Below are 23,346 nucleotides of genomic sequence, written 5' to 3' on the forward strand. Positions count from 1 at the left end.
ATTTCATTGCTGTTTGTGGAGGCTTGCAGTGCGCAAATTGGGTGCTTCGTTTCCTAACTTACAACAGTGATTGCACTTCAAAAGTATTTCATTGGCTGTTAAGCGCTTGGAGACGCCCGAGGTTGTAAAGTCATAGGGGAAGAAATTCAGTATAGTCCCATTTGGGCTAAAACTTTAAAAGTTGAAAAATTAGCACCAGGCGCTAATCATTCTCGCCTCCCGTGAAATTCAGTTTTAGTGCTCCAAGAGGGAAGTGGAGCGCTAAATCAAGCGCTAACCACTTCGCTTAGGGCGTTAAAGTCCGAGAGCGGGGCGGTAGTGGTAGAGCGCTAAACAATTTCAAGCACTTTGTAAATGGCACTCTTTCATCACAGAGGCTGCGTCCCTTGCTTAAAGGGAAGGACCAATGATGCTGCACAAGCTAGTTGTCGTCAGTTCTGTTTTGCAAGGCGACCAGGGCGATTGCCATTACAGCCCCAAACACACTCACAAAGTAGAGGGCTTGGACATCTTGCACAAATGAAACATTAAAAACTTTGCGCAGGCACCAGACTGGCGCAAATAATAAAGGCTGCGCTAGCTGAAAAGCATTCCCTTTAATTACCGCTCCTAAAGCTGCCAGCCTATTTCACAACGCCTCATCTTGCTTGCGTTGTCGGCGCAAAGCGATAAAGCAGGGGCGAGAGTCAATTTTCCATCCGGGGCGATGCGCACTTTATGACGTCACGATCTGCAAGGCGCTAGAGGCCCTGGCGCTAAGAGTTAGCGCTAACCCGGCACTGAAGTTCACGGGCCTCGCTGCATTCGCCGCGCTCAGGGGCTAACCCCTTAACGTCCCCGTCAGGCACTAACATACCGAATTTCGCAGCCATAGAATCATACAGCACACACTGTCATTAAAACACATATCCATGCCTTGGTCAGCTCCGGACTTGATTACTCCAATTTTATTTCAACAGCCTCCTGAGCTCAGCCCTTCAGAAACTGCAACTCATTAAAAACTCCATCATCCGTACCCTATTTCAAATCAAGTCCCACATTCCTATCATCCTTGTGCTTGAGAATCTGTATTGGATCCCTATCCCCCGGTGCAACAATTTCAAAATCCTTGTTATCTACAAGACCCTCACCCCTCCCTACCTCTACAACTTCCTTCAGCACCATGGGGAGTCTGTATACCTGCATTTTGCAGGTAATGGAGGGTCCACACAAATCACCTCAGATACAGTCAAACCTGCCTCTGATTATTCCTCAAACTCTTCCTCAAGTTCCATAATCCTGTTAGGGTTCTTAGAATGAGTTGAAAGCTACCTGAAATGCTAAGATGGAAGAAAAAAAATGAAAAAAAAGGCAAAAATAAAGTCAGAGATAAATGCAACAGACAAAATGCGAAGCAACAAGTCAAAAATGGAATTAGGTCAGCTCCAAGCAAAAACCCTGAACAACTCACCTTTAAGGAGCTAACACTGGGAATTTTCTTGAAGTGCTTCCCAACTGGTCACTATATCTTTGGCGCAAGATTGGTGGATACGCTAGATACACCACATAAACAGGGTTTCTGCAGATTTTTCACCGAAGTTACAGCAACCAATAGGGAGAACTACTGAAGAAATTCCCGGTGTTACTACTTAAGGCCAGGAACACACTTGTCAGATACACCCATTTTATATGGGTCCAGAAAGACAGCCACATTGCCTGCACAATTATCGGTAAACTGCACCAAGGAGGCCTTGTTGCCTTAGGTGTATAGTAGGTCTAAAGCTTACTAGCCTGATTTTCTGACCCTCTCACCACACACCCATAACAACATACCAACCAATGCTACCAGCGAGACATATTGGAAATTCAACCTTTAGAAACATAGGAGCAGGAGTAGGCCATTTGGTCCTTCGAACTTGCTCCGCCATTCAATATGATCATGGCTGATCCTCTAACTCAATACCATATTCCCGCGCTCTCCCCATATAACCTGATGCCTTTTGTGTCTAGAGATCTATCTATCTCCTTCTTAAATATATTCAATGACTTTGCCTCCACAGCCTTCAGTGGTAGAGAATTTCACAGGTTCACCACCCTCTGAGTGAAGAAATTTCTCATCTCAGTCCTAAATGTCCTACCCCGTATCCTGAGACTGTGACCCCCCGTTCTAGACCTTCCCCACCCACCCAGGGGAAACATCCTCCCTGCATCCAGTCTGTCTAGCCCTGTCAGAATTTTATACGTTTCAATGAGATCCCCTCTCATTCTTCTAAACTCTAGTGAATACAGGCCTAGTCAACCCAATCTCTCCTCATACGACAGTCCTGCCATCCCAGGAATCAGTCTGGTGAACCTTCGCTGCACTCCCTTTATGGCAAGTATATCCTTTCTTAGGAAAGGAGACCAAAACTGCACACAGTACTCCAAGTGTGGGCTCACCAAGGCCCTGTATAAGTGTAAAGTAAGACATCCTTGCTCCTGTACTCAAATCCTCTTGGAATGAAGGTCAACATACCATTTGCCTTCCTAACTGCTTGCTGCACCTGCATGTTTGCTTTCAGTGACTGGTGTACAAGGACACCCAGGTCCCTCTGTACATCAATATTTCCCAATCTATCACTATTTAAATAATACTCTGCCTTTCTGTTTTTCCTACCAAAGTGGATAACTTCACATTTATCCACGTTATACTGCATCTGCCATGTATTTGCCCACTCACTCAACTTGTCTAAATCGCCTTGAAGCCTCTTTGCATCCTCCTCACAACTCACAATCCCACCCATTAAGAGGTGGTGCAAGGCAAAAGGACCTTGCACCATCTCTTAATCTCTCTTAATGTCTCTTAATCTCTCCTGCCTTCCATCCCATCACAGACCTTCCCTTTTGTTCTTTCCTCCCCTACCCTTTTCCCCTGCCCCTACACTTACTTAAAATCTGTTACATCTCCAGCTTTTTCCAGTTCTAAGGGTCATCGACCTGAAACGTTAACTCTGTTTCTCTCTCCACAGATGCTGCCTGACCTGCTGAGTATTTCCAGCATTTTCTGTTAACCAAGGTTCAATTATTTTTCCACAGATTTAGTTGTGATTTGCAATATGTATTTAACTAGCTGTGAAGTGCTTAATTGCTACTTCATTAATGAATGGTGTAATTCATTACTGATGAACAATTATATAAAAAAAGATTAATTATTGTTGAAAAATAAATAATAACTTGCGATCTTGTAACCACTTTTTTTTGCAACATTTAAATCAGGACAATTGTGATGTACAATTTTTTTTGTATAGTAATCGCCTTTATACCTCACATTGTTCGTCTCTCTCATCCACAAGCCTTTTCAGATGAATTGCCATTTTTCTGAAGAAGGAATTAAGGTCCTCCCGGGAGATGTCAGCTAATTCCATCCACTGCATATCAAAGACATTCTCCTGATTGTGAGTCACCTTCATAACATAAAAAGTGGATTGTGATTTCCACAGTGATCCAGTTATATACACAACAGCATTTAATGGACATCAGATTACAAAAAAAACTTAAAACACACAGAAATGACAATCATCCTGCCCTTTACAGCAATTGCTTACATATACTGTGACCCTTAAAGTTAGCAGGACTGAAATTAAATTAGGCCTAAAAATGGGCGCTGGGATCACGATGCGCGATCTGCCAGCGCCAATTGAAAGGAGTTCAGGCAGCATGTTAAAATTTGTGCTGCCTGCTACTATGCATGAATGCAGCGCACATTCCAGCGCTAAACACGCTGCTGACAGGCTGTGCGCTCAGCAGGGGGCTGAAGTTCGCGATGTTACTTAAAGCTAGCCTGCGTCATTTAAAGGTAGTCTGCACCTCTTAAAGGTGAGCTGCCTTCTGATGGTCAAAAATGTTAAAATTGCTTCAGCACAAAGCAAAATGGCTCAACAGGCCAGGGAAAGGGCACCCAGGGTCTTGGACGCAGCACTCGAGGCCTTTGTGCAGGGGTTGAACACTCGAAGAGAGGTCCTCCACCCACAGGGGGCTAGGATGCCCTCCAGAAACAGTGCAAGATGGATATGAGACCAGATTGCCAAGGCGGTCAATGCCAGCAGTGTTACCCCCAGGACATTGCTTCAGTCCCCTCAGTGCTGAGGAATTTAAATTCAGTTAATTAAATACATCTGGAACATAAAAACTAGTATCAGTAATGGTGACCATGAAAACTATTGGATTGTCATAAAAAGTCATCTGGTTCACTAATGTCCTTCAGGGAAGCAAATCTGCCATCCTTACCTGGTCTGGCCTATATGGGACTCCAGACCCACACCAATGTGGTTGACTCTTAACTCATTCTGAAATGGCCTAACAAACCACTCAGTTGTACCAAACCGCTATGACAAATTCACTGTGGAAGTACCTACACGACATGGACTGTAGCGGTTCAAGATGGCAGCTTATCACCACCTTCTCAAGGGCAATTCAGGGATGGGCAATAAGTGCCGGCCTTCCCAACGATGCCTACATCCCGTGAATCGGGCAGCACGGTGGCATAGTGGTTAGCACTGTTGCCTCACAGCGCCAGGGACCCGGGTTCAAATCCGGCCTCGGGTGACTGTCTGTGTGGAGTTTGCACATTCTCCCCGTGTTTGCGTGGGTTTTCTCCGGGTGCTCCGGTTTCCTCCCACAGTCCAAAGATGTGCGGGTTAGGTTGATTGGCCATGATAAAAATTGACCCTTAGTGTTAGGGGGGATTAAATACGTGGGGTTACGGGGATAGGGCTTGGGTGGGATGGCTGTCGGTGTAGGAACCGGGTGCTAGGGTTTGGATGATCAGCCATGATCTCGTTGAATGGCGGAGCAGGCTCGAAGGGCCGAATGGCCTACTCCTGCTCCTATCTTCTATGTTTCTATGAATGAAAAAAAGTTTAATGACCTCAGACAAGGGGTCAAGATCAGTGAATGCATCTTTAAAAGCCATCTTCTACCAACTGCACCACTAGCTTATCACACTGCTCAATGCACAAACCACCCATCACTCACCTACCAACAATCTGTATACAACACGAGGCATACCTCACATTCCAAGCTTCACCTCACCCTCATACACTTACCACTGTTACAAGCCTCACACCCACATTTCACAGCTTCAACACAGTTATTCAACCATGACAGCCACATCAGCCAAACACATTACACTACACTCATGGACACACTTCCCTTTCTCTTGCAGGAAAAGGTGGCGCATAATCGGCACCAGCAGACCTTAACCGGCAGGGGGCAGGCTTGTCCGCATCATCTCGGACCCACACCCTTGGAGCAGACATTGCTGGCCATTCTTGGCTGGGGCATGGCTGAGCCCGTCGCCAGTGGTGGGGCTGAATGAATAAAAAATGCCGGTATCCTTATACGTTAGCCTCCTTCTCACATCCCACAATCTGCACATAGTGTAAGCATAGAATCAGAAATTTACTGCTCAGAAGGAGGCCATTCGGTCCATCATGTCTCTGTTGGCCAAGAGGGCTATCCAGCTTAATCCCACTTTCCAGCTCTTGGTCTGTAGTCTTGTAGGTTACAGCACTTCAAGTGCATATCCAAGTACTTTTTAAATGTGAGGAGGGTTTCTGCCTCTACCATCCTTTCAGGCAGTGAGTTCCAGACCACCACCCCTCTGGGTGAAAAAAGTTCTCCTTAATTCCCCTCTAATCCTTCTACCTATTACTTTAACTCTATGCCCCCTGGTTATTGACCTCTCTGCTAAGGGAAATCGGTCCTCCCTATCCACTATCAAGGCCCCTTATAATTTTATATACACCTTAATTAAGTCTCCCCTCGGTCTCCTCTGTTCCAAAGAAAACAGCCCCAGCCTATCCAATCTTTCCTCATAGCTAAAAGTCTCCAGTCCTGGCAACATCCTCGTAAATCTCCTCTGTACCCTTTGCTGTAATGATGTGACCAGAACTGTACGCAGTACTCTAGCTGTGGCCTAACTAGTGTTTTACACAGTTCTAGCATAAGAACATAAGAAATAGGAGCAGGAATAGGCCACTTGGCCCCTCGAGCCTGCTCCGCCATTCAATAAGATCATGGCTGATCTTGGGCTCAAAGCCACTTCCCTGCCCGCTCCCCATAACCCTTCACTCACTTATCTTGCAAAAATCTGTCTATCACCACCTTAAATGTATTTAATGATCCAGCCTCCACGGCTCTTTGGGGCAGAGAATTCCACAGATTTACCCTCAGAGAGAAGAAATTCCTCCTCATCTCAGTTCTAAAAAGGCGACCCTTTATTCTGAAACTATGCCCCCGAGTTCTAGATTTCCCCACGAGGGGAAACATCCTCTCTGCATCTACCTTGTCAAGCCCCCTCAGTATCTTATATGTTTCAATAAGATCACCTCTCATTCTTCTAAATCCCAATGAGTATAGGCCCAACCTGCTCAACCTTTCTTCATAAGTCAACCCCCTCATCTCTGGAATTAATCTCGTGAACCTTCTCTGAACTGCCTCCAATGCAAGTATATCCTTCCTTAAATAAGGAGACCAAAACTGTACATAGAAACATAGAAAAATAGGAGCAGGAGTAGGCCATTCGGCCCTTCAAGCCTGCTCCGCCATTCAATATGATCATGGCTGATCCTCTATCTCATTACCATATTCCCGCTCTCTCCCCATACCCCTTGATGCCTTTTGCGTCTAGAAATCTATCTATCTCCTTCTTAAATATATTCAGTGACTTGGCATACACAGCCTTCTGGGTGGCTAAAGTAAATGTTGGTCCCTTAGAGGATGAGACCGGGAAATTAATGGTGGGAAATATGGAGATGGCAAAAACACTGAATGAATATTTTATATCAGTCTTTACAGTAGAGGACACTAAGAATATCCCAACACTGGACAAACAGGGGGCTATAGGGGGGGAGGAGCTAAACACGATCAAAATCACTAAGGAAGTGGTACTCGGTAAAATAATGGGACTCAAGGCGGATAAATCACCTGGACCGGATGGCTTACATCCTAGGGTCTTGAGGGAAGTGGCGGTAGGGATTGTGGATGCATTGGTAATAATTTTCCAAAACTCCCTGGACTCGGCAAAGGTCCCGGCAGACTGGAAAACTGCTAATGTAACACCCTTATTTAAAAGGGGCAGTAGACAGAAGGCTGGAAACTATAGACCGGTTAGCCTAACATCTGTGGTAGGTAAAATTTTGGAGTCCATTATTAAGGAGACAGTAACAGGACATTTGGATAATCATAATTTAATAGGACAAAGTCAGCATGGTTTTATGAAGGGGAAGTCATGTTTGACAAATTTGCTGGAGTTCTTTGAGGAAGTAACGTATAGGGTGGATAAAGGGGAACCAGTGGACGTAGTGTATTTAGATTTCCAAAAGGTATTTGACAAGGTGCCACACAAAAGATTGTTGCTTAAGATAAAAAATCACGGGATTGGGGGTAATATTCTGGCATGGATAGAGGATTGGCTATCTAACAGAAGGCAGAGAGTTGGGATAAATGGTTCATTCTCAGAATGGCAATCAGTAACTAGTGGTGTTCCGCAGGGGTCAGTGCTGGGTCCCCAACTCTTTACAATCTATATTAACGATTTGGAGGAGGGGACCGAGTGTAACATATCAAAGTTTGCAGATGATACTAAGATGGGAGGGAAAGTAGTGAGTGAGGAGGACATAAAAAACCTGCAAGGGGACATAGACAGGCTAAGTAAGTGGGCAGAGATTTGGCAGATGGAATACAATACTGGAAAGTGTGAGGTTATGCACTTTGGCAGGAAAAATCGTAGAGCAAGTTATTATCTTAATGGCAAGAAACTGGAAAGTACTGAAGTACAAAGGGATCTGGGGTCCTGGTGCACGAAACTCAAAAGGTTAGTATACAGGTGCAGCAAGTGATTAAGAAGGCCAATGGAATGTTGGCTTTCATTGCTAGGGGGATAGAATATAAAAATAGGGAGGTATTGCTTCAGTTGTACAAGGTATTGGTGAGACCGCACCTGGAATACTGCATACAGTTTTGGTGTCCATACTTAAGAAAAGACATACTTGCTCTCAAGTCAGTACAAAGAAGGTTCACTCGGTTAATCCCGGGGATGAGGGGATGGACATATGAGGAGAGGTTGAGTAGATTGGGACTCTACTCATTGGAGTTCAGAAGAATGAGAGGCGATCTTATTGAAACATATAAGATTGTGAAGGGGTTGGATCGGGTGGATGCAGGGAGGATGTTCCCGATGATGGGTGAAACTAGAACTAGGGGGCATAGTCTTAGAATAAGGGGCTGCTCTTTCAAAACTGAGATGAGGAGGAACTACTTCACTCAGAGGGTGGTAGGTCCATGGAATATGCTGCCCCAAAAAGCTGTAGAAGCTACATCATTACATAAATTTAAAACAGAAATAGACAGTTTCCTAGAAGTAAAGGGAATTAAGGGTTACGGGGAGCGGGCAGGAATTTGGACATGAGTCTAGGTTCGGATCGGTCATGGCCCTGTGGGTAGCGGAGTGGGCCCAGGGGCCGTGTAGCCTGATCCTGCTCCTATTTTGTGTGTCTAATTCTGTTAGATTCAGGAGATGGTTCTGTGATAGTAGATTGGTGGTTAGGATCAGATCAGCCATGATCTTATTGAATGGCGGAGCAGGCTCGAGGGGCCGATTGGCCTACTCCTGCTCCTATTTCTAATGTTCTTATGACCCTTAGAGTGAAGAAATTTCTCCTCATCTCAGTCCCAAATGTCCTACCCCGTATCCTGAGACTGTGACCCCTCATTCTAAAGCCCCCAGCCAGGGGAAACATCCTCCCTGCATTTAGTCTGTCTAGCCCTGTCAGAATTTTATACGTTTCAATGAGATCTCCTCTCATTCTTCTAAACTCTAGTGAATACAGGCCAAGTCGACCCAATCTCTCTCCTCATACGACAGTACTATCATCCCAGGAATCAGTCTGGTGAACCTTCGCTGCACTCTCTCTATGGCAAGTATATCCTTTCTTAGGTAAGGAGACCAAAACTGCACACGGTACTCCAGGTGTGGTCTCACCAAGGCCCTGTATAACTGTAGTAAGACATCCTTGCTCCTGTACTCAAATCCCCTTGCAATGAAGGCCCACATACCATTTGCCTTCCTAACTGCTTGCTGCACCTGCATGTTTGCTTTCAGTGACTGGTGTACAAGGACACCCAGGTCCCTTTGTACATCAACATTTCCTAATCTATCACCATTTATATGATACTCTACCTTTCTGTTTTTCCTACCAAAGTGGATAACTTCACATTTATCCATGTTATACTGCATCTGCCATGTATTTGCCCACTCACTCAACTTGTCGAAATCGCTTTGAAGCCTCTTTGCATCCTCCTCACAACTCACAATAGTTTTGTGTCGTCAGCAAACTTGGAAATATTACATTTGGTTCCCTCATCCAAATCATTGATGTATATTGTGAATAGCTGGGGCCCAAGCACTGATCTCTGCGGTACCCCACTAGTCACCGCCTGCCACCCCAAAAAAGACCCATTTATTCCTACTCTGTTTCCTGTCTGTTAACCAATTTTCAGTCCAGTATATTATCCCCAATCCCATGTGCTTAAATTTTGCACAGTAACCTCTTATGTGGGACTGTATCAAAGGCCTTTTCAAAATCCAAATACACCACATCCACTGGTTCTCCCTTATCTATTCTACCAGTTACATCCTCAAAAAACTCCAGTAGGTTTGTCAAACACGATTTCCCTTTCATAAGTCCATGTTGACTTTGTCTAATCCCATTGATATTTTCTAAGTGTCCTGTTACCACATCCTTTATAATAGACTTTAGCATTTTCCCTACTACTGATGTTAGGCTAACCGCTCAAGTTCCCTGTTTTCTCTCTCCTTCCTTTTTTAAATAGTCGGGTTACATTTGCCACTCTCCAATCTACTGGAACTGTTCCATAATCTATAGAATTTTGGAAGATGACAACCAATGCATCCACTTTTTCCATGGCTACCTCTTTTAGTACTGAGATGCAGATTATCAGGCCCTGGGGATTTATCGGCTTTCAGTCTCATTAATTTCTCCAGCACTATTTTTTTACGAATACTAACTTCCTTTCATTCCTCCTTCTCACTAGACCCTTGGTTCCCTAGCATTTCTGGGAAGTTATTTGTGTCCTCGTCCGTGAAGACAGAACCAAAGTTTTTGTTTAATTGCTCTGCCATTTCCTTGTTCCCCATTATAAATTCTCCTGTTTCTGACTGTAAGGGACCTACATTTGTCTTTACTAATCCTTTTCTGTTTGCAGTACTCAAGGTGCAGTCTCACTAATACCCTGTACAGTTGTAGCAGGACTTCCCTGCTTTTATACACCAACCCCCTTGCAATAAAGGCCAACATTCCATTTGCCTTTTTGATTACTTGCTGTACCTGCATGCTAACTTTTTGTGTTTCATGCACAGGGACACCCAGGTCCCTCTGAACCGTAGCATTTTGTAATCTCTCTCTATTTAAATAATAATTTGCTTTTTTATTTTTCCTGTCAAAGTAGATGACCTCGCACTTTCCCACATTATACTCCATCTGCCAAATGTTTGCCCACTCACTTAGCCTGTCTATATCCCTTTGCAGATTCTTTGAGTCCTCTGCACAACTTGCTTTCCCACCCATCTTTGTATCATCCGCAAACTTGGCTACATTACATTCGGTCCCTTCATCCAAGTCATTAATGTAGATTGTAAATAGTTGAGGCCCCAGCACCGATCCCTGTGGCACGCCACTAGTTACCGTTTGCCAACCGGAAAATGACCCATTTATCCCGACTCTCTGCTTTCTGTTAGTTAACCAATTCTCTATCCATGCTAATATATTACCCCCAACTCAGAGCTCTTATCTTATGCAGTAACCTTTTATGTGGCACCTTATCGAATGCCTTCTGGAAATCCAAATACTCCACATCCACTGGCTCACCTTTGTCCACCATGCTCGTTACATCCTCAAAGATCTAGCAAATTTGTTAAACATGATTTCCCTTTCATAAAACCATGCTGACTCTGCTTGACTGCATTATGATTTTCCAAATGCCCTGCTACTGCTTCCTTAATGAAGGACTCCAGCATTTTCCCAACGACAGATGTTAGGCTAACTGGTCTATAGTTTCCTGCTTTCTGTCTCCCTCCTTTCTTAAATAGGGGTGTTACATTTGCGGTTTTCCAATCTGCTGGGGCCTCTCCAGAGTCCAGGGAATTTTGGTATATTGCAACCAATGCATCCACTATCTCTGTAGCCACTTCTTTTAAGACCCTGGGATGCAGGCCATCTGGTACAGGTGACTTGTCATCTTTTAGTCCCATTATTTTACCAAGTACTTTTTCCTCAGTGATAGTGATTGTCTTTAGTTCCCCCCTCCCTGTGGCCCCTTGATTATCCATTATTGGGAAGTTGTTAGTGTCTTCTACCATGAAGACAGATACAAAATATTTGTTCAGAGTCTCTGCCATTTCCCCGTTCCCCATTATTAATGCCCCAGTCTCATCCTCTAAGGGACCAATGTTTACTTTAGCTACTCTCTTCTTTTTTATATACCTGTACTCTTACTATCTGTTTTAATATTTCATGCCAGTTTACTCCCATAATTCATCTTCTTTCTCTTTCTTAGGCTTCTTCTTCTTGGGCAGTCCCTCGGAACCGAAGATGACTTGCTTCCACATTAAAAATGAGTTCGCAGGTGACTGATTAGTCCAATGCGGGACCTACAGTCTCTGTCACAGGTGGGGCAGACGGTGGTTGAAGGGGCGGGTGGGTGGGGTGCTTGGGTTGACGTGCGCTCCTTGCGCTGCCTGCGCTTGTCTCTTCGCCGGGAGCAAGCAGAAGCCTCGAGGTGTTCGGCGCCTTCCCGGATGCTTCTCCTCCACTTTGTGCGGTCTTGGACCAAGGATTCCCAGGTGTCGGTGGAGATGTTACACTTTTTCAAGGAGGCTTTGAGGGTGTCCTTGAAGTGTTTCCTCTGCCCACCTGGGGCTCTCTTGCCGTGCCGGAGCTCCGAGTAGAGCGCTTGTTTTGGGAGTCTTGTATCGGACATGCGGGCATTGTGACCCGTCCATCGGAGCTGATCAAGCGTGGTCAAAGCTTCGATGCTGGGGATGTTGGCCTGAGCACGAACACTGACGTTGGTGCGCCTATCCTGCCAATGGATTTGCAGGATCTTGCGGAGGCAGCGTTGGTGGTACCTCTCCAATGCTTTGAGGTGCCTGCTGTACATGGTCCATGTCTCTGAGGCATACAGCAGGGCGGGTATCACTGCTGCCCTGTAGACCAGGAGCTTAGTGCCGGGTTTGAGGTCCTGGTCTTCAAACACACTCTTCCTCAGACGACCGAAGGCTGCACTGGCACACTGAAGGCGGTGTTGGACTTCGTCGTCGACGTCTGCCCTTGTTGACAGTAGGCTCCCGAGGTATGGAAAGTGGTCCACGTTGTCCAAGGCCTTGTCGTGGGTTTTGATAATCGGGGGGCAGTACTGAGTGGCGGGGGCAGGTTGGTAGAGGACCTTTGTCTTACGGATATTTAGTGTAAGGCCCATGCTCTCGTACGCTTTGGTGAAGGTGTTGACGATGGTTTGGAGTTCGACCTCCGAGTGAGCGCAGACGCGTCGTTTGCATACTGTAATTCGACGACAGAGGATGGGATGACCTTGGATCTGGACTGGAGGCGACGGACGTTGAACAGTTTCCCGTTTGTTCTGTAAATTAGCTCCACTCCAGTGGGGAGCTTACTGAGTGTGAGATGGAGCATTGCAGCAAGGAAGATTGAGAAGAGCGTTGGTGCGATGACACAGCCTTGCTTGACCCCGGTTCGTACGTGAATTGGGTCTGTGGTGGAACCGTTGGTCAGGATCACGGCTTGCATGTCGTCGTGAAGCAGGCGGTCGATAGTGACAAACTTTTGAGCGCAGCCGAATTTGAGGAGGACAATCCATAATCCCTCACGGTCCTTTGTGAGATCAAAAAGGCCATGTACAGCGGTTGGTGCTGTTCCCTGCATTGCTCTTGTAATTGACGTGCGGTGACGATCATGTCCATTGTGCCCCTTAGTGGGCGGAATCCGCATTGCAACTCTGGGAGGAGCTCTTTCAGGACACTCGTGTCGAAGACAGAGTCGTGGTTAAGGAGATCTTCGAAGTGCTCCTTCCAGCGGGCACTGACTGCCTCTCTGTCCTTGATGAGTACCTCTCTGTTCTTGACCCGCAGTGGGGAAGGGCCTTGGGTGCTTGGGCCGTAGATGGTCTTAACTGCACTGAAGAATCCACACACGTTGTGGTTGTCGGCTAGCTGCTGGATCTCCTGCACTTATTCCACCCACCATCTGTTCTTTAGGTTGCGAGTTTTTTGTTGGACCTCGGCCTTCAGGCTTCTGTAGAGCTGCTTTCTTGCTCTCGAGTTCTGTTGCTGTTTTCATATCAGGAATGCCTTGCGCTTATGGCTTATTAGCTCCTGGATCTCCTGGTCATTCTCGTCGAACCAGTCTTGGTGTTTCCTGGTCAAGTGACCGAGCGTCTCTTCACAGGTGCTGATTATGGAGGCCTTGAGTGCAGACCAGACGCTGTGGGCACTCTGTGTCTCTGCATCACTGGGAGTCGTCAGGTTGATTGTGAGGCGCAGGCTGAATAGGGCTTTCTTAATGGGGTCTTTGAGTGCTCCAGCATAAATTTTCCTGCGGCATTGTTTCTGTTGCTGCCGCTGTTTTGGGGCTACACTGATGGAGATGACAGAGCGGATTAGGCAGTGGTCTGTCCAGCAGTCATCAGCTCCTGTCATGGCGCGGGTGATGCGGACGTCCTTGCGGTCCCTCGTTCGGACGATGACGTAGTCCAGCAGATGCCAATGCTTGGAACGAGGGTGCTTCCATGAAGCCTTGTACTTGTCTCTCTGACGGAACAAGGTGTTGGTTATGACGAGGTCATGTTCTAAGCATTTCGACAGGAGGAGGGTACCGTTGGAGTTGGCTTTCCCTACCCCCTCTCTGCCGATCACACCTCCCCAGAGGTCTGTGTCCTTTCCAACTCTGGCGTTAAAGTCGCCAAGGAAGATCATCTTGTCACCCGTTGGGACTCAGGATAGGGATTGTTCGAGGCTGGAGTAGAATTCCTCTTTGGTCTCGTCTGTGGCTTCCAGTGTTGGGGCGTACGCACTGATGACCGTAGCGCACTGGTTCCGGGCTAGGGTGAGTCGAAGAGTCATGAGGCACTCGTTTATACCGCTAGGGGAGTCTGTGAGACGCCCAACCAGTTCATTTTTTATGGCGAAGCCTACCCAATGGAGGCGGCGTTCTTCTTCAGGTTTGCCTTTCCAGAAGAAGGTGTAACCACCGCCTTGCTCCTTGAGCTGGCCTTCCCCTGCCCACCGGATCTCACTTAGGGCGGCGATGTCAATGTCAAAGCGTCTGAGCTCCCGGGCAACAATAGCAGTACGGCGTTCCGGTCTGTCACTGTTGGGGTTGTCCATGAGGGTCCTGACATTCCAGGTCCCGAACTTCATTTTAAAGGGTGGAAGATGCCTGTGCGCGAATTCTTTTAATGTGGGGTGGCCGTTGCACACCAGCTACCACACGGGCTTCACAGAGCAAGGTCTTGGTCCAACAGCAAGGGGATCCAAGACAATTGGAGACCAGGCTCTGCTACAACGGCCTAGCACACACACACAAACATACTGCTACTGTCCTCCTCCCTCCTTCCCGCAGGTCCTCTCTGCTTGGGTTTCATAGGATGCAGTGTGGTCCTCCCGACCTCGCTGTTGGCCCGTGCCGCACCTTCCCTGGGCCCCGACCCTGCTGCTGGTCCACGCTGCACCACTCCTGGGCCTTGACCTCGTTCCTGGGTCCCGGCCTCGGACATGAATGATGTTGTCTCTCACAGGATCAAATTAGCACTGATATTCTCGCGATCCCAGGTCCCGAGCTCCACTCGCGATCCACTAGTCACTAGATCACTAGTCTAGTGGAGAAGCGTAGTCTTGACGGCAGAGAGGTCTGGCAATTTGGGAGCTAAATTTAAGTGAAGAGCCAGTGATCACTGAGAACAAAGAACAGGCATGGTCGGGGGATGGGCAGTGGGCTCAGGTAACTTTAACCTTGCAGCTTGAGATAAAAATGCACCTGCTATTAGAGCCCGGGGAACTTAAACAGCAGAAGAGAGGAGACTGGGGGGAAAGAGAGCAAAGAATGGCAATGGATGGTCAAGGATGGCAAAGGAGCTCCCGAGGGAGCTGCCAGCACAGGAGCCATCTTGTGCTCTCTCTTTATTACTTTTTCAGTCATCCTTTGCTGGTTTTAAAAAATTTCCCAATCCTCTGGCCTCCCAAAAATCTTGGCAACATTGTATGCCTTCCTTTTCAATTTGATACCATCCTTTACTTCCTTAGTTAGCCACGGATGGTGCTCTCTTCTCTTAAAATCTTTCTTTCTCTCTGGAATATATTTTTGTTGAGAGTCATGAAATATCTCCTTAAATGTCCGCCACTGCATTTCAACTGTCTTACCCTTTAATTTATTTTTCAAGTCCACTTTAGCCAGTTCTGCCCTCATGCTATTGTAATTGCCTTTGTTTAAGATCAGGATACTGGTTTGAGATACAACTTTCTCACCCGCCAACTGAATTTGAAATTCAACCATGCTATGATCATTCTTTCCTAGAGGATCCTTTACTATGAGATCATTTATTAATTCTGTCTCATTACACAGTACCAGATCTAAGATAGCCTGCTCCCTAGTTGGTTTCATTACATACTGTTCTAGGAAACCATCCCGGATATACTCTATGAACTCCTCTTCAAGGCTACCATGGCCAATCTGATTTGTCCAATCAATATGGAGATTAAAATCACCCATGATTATTATCATATCTTTTTTACAGGCCTCCATTATTTGTTGATTTGTACTCTGTCCAACAGTATTGCTGTTCGGAGGTCTGTAGACTACACCCACCAGAGACATTTTCCCCATATTATTTTTTATCTCCACCCAAACCGATTCTACATCTTGGATCTTCTGAGCCAATATCACTTCTCACCACTGCACTGATCCCATCCTTTATCAACAAAGCCACCCACCTCCCTTTCCTTTCAGTCTATCCTTCCGAATTGTCAAATATCTTGGAATATTCAGTTCCCAGCCCTGGTCACCTTGCAACCACGTCTCTGTAATGGCGATCAGATCATACCCATTTGTATCTATTTGTGCCGTCAACTCATCTATCTTGTTACGAATGCTGCGTGCATTCATATATAGAGCTTTTAACTTTGTCTATTTACCATTTCTCCTTGTTTTGGCCCCATTTTCTGTTGCACTTTTATTTTTAAACATTCTGTCCCTTCCTGTCACACACTGCTTATTATTTCCCCCATCTCTATCCTGCTCTATTTTTTTCTCATTTCTCATTGACTTTTTAAATTCCCACTCACCTGGACCCCCCCCCCCAACCCCCCCACACTAGTTAGTTTAAAGCCCTCTCTACAGCCCTAGTTATTCGATTCGCCAGGACTCTAGCCCCAGCATGGTTCAAGTGAAGCCCGTCCAAACGGAATAGCTCCCTCTTATCCCAGTACTGGTGCCAGTGCCCCACAAATCGAAACCCATTTCTCCCACACCAGTCTTTGAGCCACTCGTTCATTTCTCTGATCTTATTTAACCTATTCAAATTCGCTCGTTGCTCAGGTAGTAATCCAGAGATTACCACCTTTGTGCTTCTGCTTTTTAAGTTAGCATAACCTCCCTGCTCTTATATTCTATGCCTTGGCTAATAAAGGCAAGTATCCCGTATGCCTGCTTAACCACCTTATCTACCTGTCCTGCTACCTTCAGGATCTGTGGACATGCACTCCAAGGTCTCTCTGATCCTCTGCACTTCTCAGTGTCCTACCATTTATTATGTATTCTCTTGCCTTGTTAGCCCTCCCCAAATGCATTACCTCACACTTCTCCGGATTAAATTCTATTTGCCACTGTTCTGCCAACCAGACCAGTCCATTGATATCTCCCTGCAGTCTACAGCTTTCACCTTCATTGTCAACCAAACGGACAATTTTTGTGTCATCTGCAAACTTCTTAATCATTCTTCCTACATTCAAGTCCAAATCATTGACAGATACCACAAAAAGCAAAGGACCCAGTACTGAGCCCTGCGGAACTCCCACTGGAAACAGCCTTCCAGTCACAAAAACATCTTTCGACCATTACCCTTTGTTTCCAGCCTCTGAGCCAATTTTGGATCCAACTTGCCACTTTGCCTTGGATCCCATGTGCTTTTATTTTCATGACCAGTCTACCATGTGGGACCTTATCAACAGCCTTGCTAAAATCCATATAGACTACATGAAACACACTACCCTCATCGACCCTCGTTATCTCGTCAAAAAATTCAATCAAGTTAGTTAGATACGACCTTCCCGTAACAAGTCCATGCTGACTGTCCCCGATTAATCCGGGTCTTTCTAAATGAAGATTTATCCTGTTCCTCAAAGGAGGACACAAATAACCTCCCAGAGATGTCGGGGAACATAGGGTCTAATGAGAGGGAGGAACTGAAAGAAATCAGTATTTGTAGGGAAATGGTGTTAGGAAAATTGACGGGATTGAAGGCCGATAAATCCCCAGGGCCTGATAATCTACATCCAAGGGTACTTAAGGAATTGGCCCTAGAAATAGTAGATGCATTGCTGGTCATCTTCCAAAATTCGATAGACTCTGGAACAGTTCCCATGGATTGGAGGGTAGCTAATGTTACCCCACTATTTAAAAAAGGTGGTAGAGAGAAAACGGGGAATTATAGACCGGTAAGCCTGTCATCGGCAGTGGGGAAAATGCTACAGTCCATTATAAAAGATGTAATAACAGAGCACTTGGAAAACAGTGACAGGATCGGATAAAGTCAACATGGATTTACAAAAGGTAAATCGTGCTTGACTAATCTACTGGAATTTTTTGAGGATGTAACTGGTAGAATAGATAAGGGAGAACCAGTGGATGTGGTGTATTTGGACTTTCAGAAGGCTTTCGATAAGGTCCCGCATAAGAGATTAGCGTGTAAAGTTAAGGCACATGGGATTGGGGGCAAGGTACTGACTTGGATAAAGAACTGGTTGGCAGACAGGAAGCAAAGAGTTGGAATAAATGGCTCTTTTTCCGAGTGGCAGGCAGTGACTAGTGGGGTACCGCAGGGATTGGTGCTAGGACCCCAGCTATTCACAATATATATATAAATAAATGATCTAGACGAGGGAACTAGATGTAATATCTCCAAGTTTACAGACGACACAAAGCTGGGTGGGCATGTGTGCTGCGAGGAGGATGCCGAGAAACTCCAGTATGATTTGGACAGGTTGGGTGATTGGGCAGAAGCATGGCAGATGCAGTATAATGTGGATAAATGTGAGGTTATCCACTTTGGTGGCAAAAACAGGAAGACAGATTATTATCTGAACGGCAATAGATTGGGAGAAGGGGAAGTGCAACGAGACCTGGGTGTCCTTGTGCACCAGTCGCTGAAGGTAAGCATGCAGGTGCAGCAAGCGGTTAAGAAGGCAAATGGTATGTTGGCCTTCGTGGCGAGAGTGTTCGAGTAGAAGAACAAGGATGTCTTGCTGCAGTTGTACGGGGCCTTGGTGAGACCGCACCTTGAGTATTGTGTGCAGTTTTGGTCGCCTTATCTGAGGAAGGATGTTCTTGCCATGGAGGGAGTGCAGCGAAGATTCACCAGGCTGATACCTGGGATGGCAGGAATGACGTATGAGGAGAGATTGGGTCGATTGGGCTTATACTCGCTGGAGTTTAGAAGAATGAGAGGGGATCTCATTGAAACTTATAAAATTCTAACAGGACTAGACAGACTAGATGCAGGAAGGATGTTCCCGATGGCCAGGGAGTCCAGAACCAGGGGTCACAGTCTAAGGATAAGGGGTAAGCCATCTAGGACAAAGATGAGGAGGAATTTCTTCACCCAGAGAGTGGTGAACCTGTGGCATTCTCTACCACAGAAGGCAGTTGAGGCCAATTCATTAAATATATTCAAGAAGGAGTTGGATATATTTCTTAAGGCTAAAGAGATCAAGGAATATGGGGAGAAGGCAGGGACAGGGTACTGAATTTGGATGATCAGCCATGATCTCATTGAATGGCGGAGCAGGCTCAAAGGGCCGAATGGCCTACTCCTACTCCTATCTTCTATGTATCTATGTAATTTCTTCCAATAATTTACCCACCACCGAGGTTAGGCTGACTGGCCTGTAATTACTTGGTCTATCCCTTTCTCCCTTTTTAAACAACGGTACCACGTTAGCAGTCCTCCAGCACCACACCTGTAGCCAGGGAGGATTGGAAAATAATGGTCAGAGCCTCTGCTATTTCCTCTCTTACTTCTCTTAACATTCTGGGATACATTTCATCCTGGCCTGGGGATTTATCCACTTTCAAAGATGCTAAACCCCTCAATACTTCCTCTTTCACTATGTTTATTTCATTTAATATTTCACACTCCTCCTCCTCCCTGATTGCAACGTCTGCATCGTCCCTCTCGTTTGTGAAAACAGACACAAAGTATTCATTAAGAACCATACCCATATCTACCTTTATGGTCCCTAATAGGCCCTACTCTTACTTTAGTTATCCTCTTCCTCTTAATGTATTTATAAAACATCTTTGGGTTTTCCTTGATTTTACTTGCCAATATTTTTCATGCCCTCTCTTTGCTTCCCTAATCTCCTTTTTAATTTCACTCCTGCATTTTCTATACTCCTCTAAGGTTTCTGCAGTATTCATAGTCATAGAGTCATAGAGTTTTACAGCACAGAAAGAGGCCCTTCGGCCCATCGTGTCCGCGCCGCCCATCCACCCCTGTCCTGTCTAATCCCATTTTCCAGCATTTGGTCCATAGCCTTGTATGCAATGGCATTTCAAGTGCTCATCCAAATGCTTCTTGAATGTTGTGAGGGTTCCTGCCTCTACCACCCTTTCAGGCAGTGAGTTCCAGATTCCAACCACCCTCTGGGTGAAAAAGTTCCTCCTCAAATCCCCTCTAAATCTCCTGCCCCTTACCCTGAATCTATGCCCCCTTGTTATTGACCCCCCTACTAAGGGGAAAAGTTCCTCTTTATCTACCCTATCTATGCCCCTCATCATTTTGTACACCTCAATCAGGTCCCCCCTCAGCCTTCTTTGCTCCAAGGAAAACAACCCCAGCCTGTTTAGTCTTTCTTCATAGCTGAGGCGCTCCATCCCAGGTAACATCCTGGTGAATCTTCTCTGCACCCTCTCCAAAGCAATCACATCCTTCCTATAGTGAGGCGACCAGAACTGCACACAGTACTCCAGCTGTGGCCTCACCAGCGTTTTGTACAGCTCCATCATAACCTCCCTGCTCTTATATTCTATGCCTCGGCTAATGAAGGCAAGTATCCCATATGCCTTTTTAATCACCTTATCTACCTGTTCCGCTGCCTTCAGAGATCTATGTACATGTGCACCAAGGTCCCTCTGACCCTCTGTACTTCCTAGGGTCCTACCACTCATTGTGTATTCCCTTGCCTTATTTGTCCGTCCAAAATGCATCACCTCGCACTTTTCAGGGTTAAATTCCATTTGCCACTTTTCCGCCCATCTGACCAACCCGTTTATATCGTCCTGTAGCCTAAGGCTTTCCTCCTCGCAATTTACCACCCCACCAATTTTCGTGTCATCTGCGAACTTACTGATCATACCTTTTACATTCTCATCCAAATCATTTATGTAGATCACAAACAACAAGGGACCCAGCACCGATCCCTGAGGTACCCCACTGGACACAGGCTTCCAGTCACAAAAGCATCCTTCGACCATCACCCTCTGCCTCCTGCCACTCAGCCAGTTTAGGATCCAACGCGCCAAGGCACCCTGGATCCCATGGGCTCTTACCTTCTTGACCAGTCTCCTATGCGGGACTTTGTCAAAAGCTTTACTGAAGTCCATGTAAACCACATCCACAGCATTTCCCTCATCCACCCCCCTAGTCACCCCCTCGAAAAATTCAATCAGATTTGTCAGACATGATTTACCCTTGACAAAGTCATGCTGACTATCCCCGATTAATCCTTGCCTCTCCAAGTGGAGATTAATTTTGTCCCTCAGAATTTTTTCCAATAATTTCCCTACCACAGATGTTAGGCTCACTGGCCTGTAATTCCCTGGTTTATCCCTGCTACCCTTCTTGTATAGTGGTACTACATTAGCTGTTCTCCAGTCCTCTGGTACATCCCCTGTGGCCAGAGAGGTTCTGAAAATTTGTGTCAGAGCCCCTGCAATCTCCTCCTTTGCCTCCCACAGCAGCCTGGGATACATCTCGTCCGGGCCTGGGGATTTATCCACTTTTTGGCCTGCTAAAACCGCTCGCACCTCCTCCCTCTCGATGCTAATATGTTCAAGTATGTCACAGTCCCCTTGCCCGATTTCTATGTCTGCATCGTCTCTCTCCATAGTGAACACAGATGCAAAAAATTCATTTAAAACCCCGCCTACATCATCTGGCTCTACACACAGATTGCCACTTTGGTCCCTAATGGGCCCTACCCTTTCCCTGGTTATCCTCTTGCCCTTAATATACTTATAAAACATCTTAGGATTTTCCTTTATTTTGCTCGCCAGTGTTATTTCATGGCCCCTCCTCGCCCTCCTAATTTCTTTTTTAAGTATGCCCCTGCACTTTTTATACTCCTCTAGGGCTTCTTCCGTCTTTAGTCTTTTGTAACTGCCAAAAGCCCCCCTTTTATTTCTAATGCATTTTTGTATATCCCTTGTCATCCAAGGTTCCCTTTGCTTGTTGGTCCCACCCTTGACCTTTACAGGAACATGTTGGCGTTGTACTCTCTCTATTTCCCTTCTGAAAGTCTCCCACTGTCTTGATGTGGATTTTCCTATAAGTAGCTGCTCCCAGTTCACTTTGGCCAGATCCTGCCTTATCATATTAAAATCGACCTTCCCCCAATTTAGAACCCTTATTTCCGGGCCGTCTTTGTCTTTTTCCATGACCAGCTTAAATCTCACCGAATTATGGTCACTATCGCCAAAATGCTCTCCTACTGACACTTCCACCACTTGCCTGGCTACATTCCCCAGAATTAGGTCCAGTATCGCCCCCTCTCTTGTAGGACTTTCTACATGTTGGCTCAAAAAGCTCTCCTGGATGCACTTTAAGAATTCTGCACCCTCTAAGCCTTTCACACTCTGACTATCCCAATTTATATTGGGGAAGTTGAAATCCCCCACTATTATTACCCTATTATTTTCGCACTTTTCTGAGATTTGCCTACATATCTGTTCCTCTATCTCCCCCTGACTGTTTGGGGGCCTATAGTACACTCCCAGCAAAGTGCTTGCCCCCTTTTTGTTTTTAAGTTCTACCCATATGGCCTCATTAGAGGAACCCGCTAATATATCATCCGTCCTTACAGCAGTAATTGACTCCTTAATTAATATTGCAACACCCCCTCCCCTTTTACACCCCCCTCTGTCTCGCCTGAAGATCCTATACCCCGGAATATTGAGCTGCCAGTCCTGACCCTCCCTCAACCATGTCTCCGTGATAGCAACAATATCGTACTCCCATGTGTTCAACAACAACTTCAGTATCTGTCATAAGCTTCCCTTTTTTTCTTTATCCTTCCCTGTATGCCCCTTGACATCCAGGGAGCTCTACATTTGTTAGTCCCACCCTTTTTCTTTAAGGGAACATACTTGTTCTGAACCGTCACTATCTCCTCTTTGAATGCCTCCCACTGCTTTGGCACTGATTTGCCTTCAAGTTTCTGTCTCCAGTCCACTTTGGCTAAATCACATCTCAGCTTAGTAAAATTAGCTTTTCCCCAATTGAGAACTTTTATTCCTGGTCTATTCTTGTCCTTTTCCATAACTACCCTAAATCTAACTGAATTATGATCACTAACACCAATATGCTTGCTCTCCCACTGTTACCCTTTCCACCTGCCCAGCTTCATTCCTAAAACTAGGTCCAGAACCACCCCCTCTCTTGTTGGGCTTGCTACATACTGGCTAAAAAAAATTCTCCTGAATGCATTTTTCACACTAATTTTATCCCAGTTAATATTAGGGAAGTTGAAATCCCCTACTATTACTGCCCTATTTTTGCATGTCTCAGAAATTTGCCAACATATTTGCTTTTCAATCTCCCTCTGACTGTTTGGGGTCTATAGTACACTCCCAGCAATGTCACTGCCCCTTTTTAGTTTTTCAGTTAAACCCATACGGCCTCATTGGATCATCCTTCCAAGATATCATCACTCCTCACAGCTGTAATTGTTTCTTTAATCAATATTGTGACCCACCCCTCCCTATATCGTCTGAAAAGCCTGTAACCAGGAATGTTGAGCTGCCA

The 23,346-nt window shown here is 45.9% G+C and overlaps 1 protein-coding gene across 18 annotated transcripts in view; it reads right to left on the bottom strand.

Moving 5' to 3' along the window:
• Nucleotides 1-23,346, bottom strand: part of LOC147121217 (girdin-like) — a 456,789-nt gene that overhangs the window by 258,656 nt on the left and 174,787 nt on the right. For all 18 annotated transcript variants that reach the window (XR_015077512.1, XR_015077511.1, XR_015077513.1 and 15 more), the window contains one exon: nucleotides 3,282-3,422. Coding sequence is in view for 15 of the 18 variants with exons in the window: in XM_085981375.1 (XP_085837501.1) it covers nucleotides 3,282-3,422 (141 nt within the window). In the remaining 3 variants the exon portion in view is untranslated. The remainder of the gene's footprint in view (nucleotides 1-3,281; nucleotides 3,423-23,346) is intronic.

This window comes from Somniosus microcephalus, chromosome 3, assembly GCF_052327205.1.
Source record: "Somniosus microcephalus isolate GS21.2 chromosome 3, FLI_Smic_1.0, whole genome shotgun sequence".
Taxonomy (NCBI): domain Eukaryota; kingdom Metazoa; phylum Chordata; class Chondrichthyes; order Squaliformes; family Somniosidae; genus Somniosus; species Somniosus microcephalus.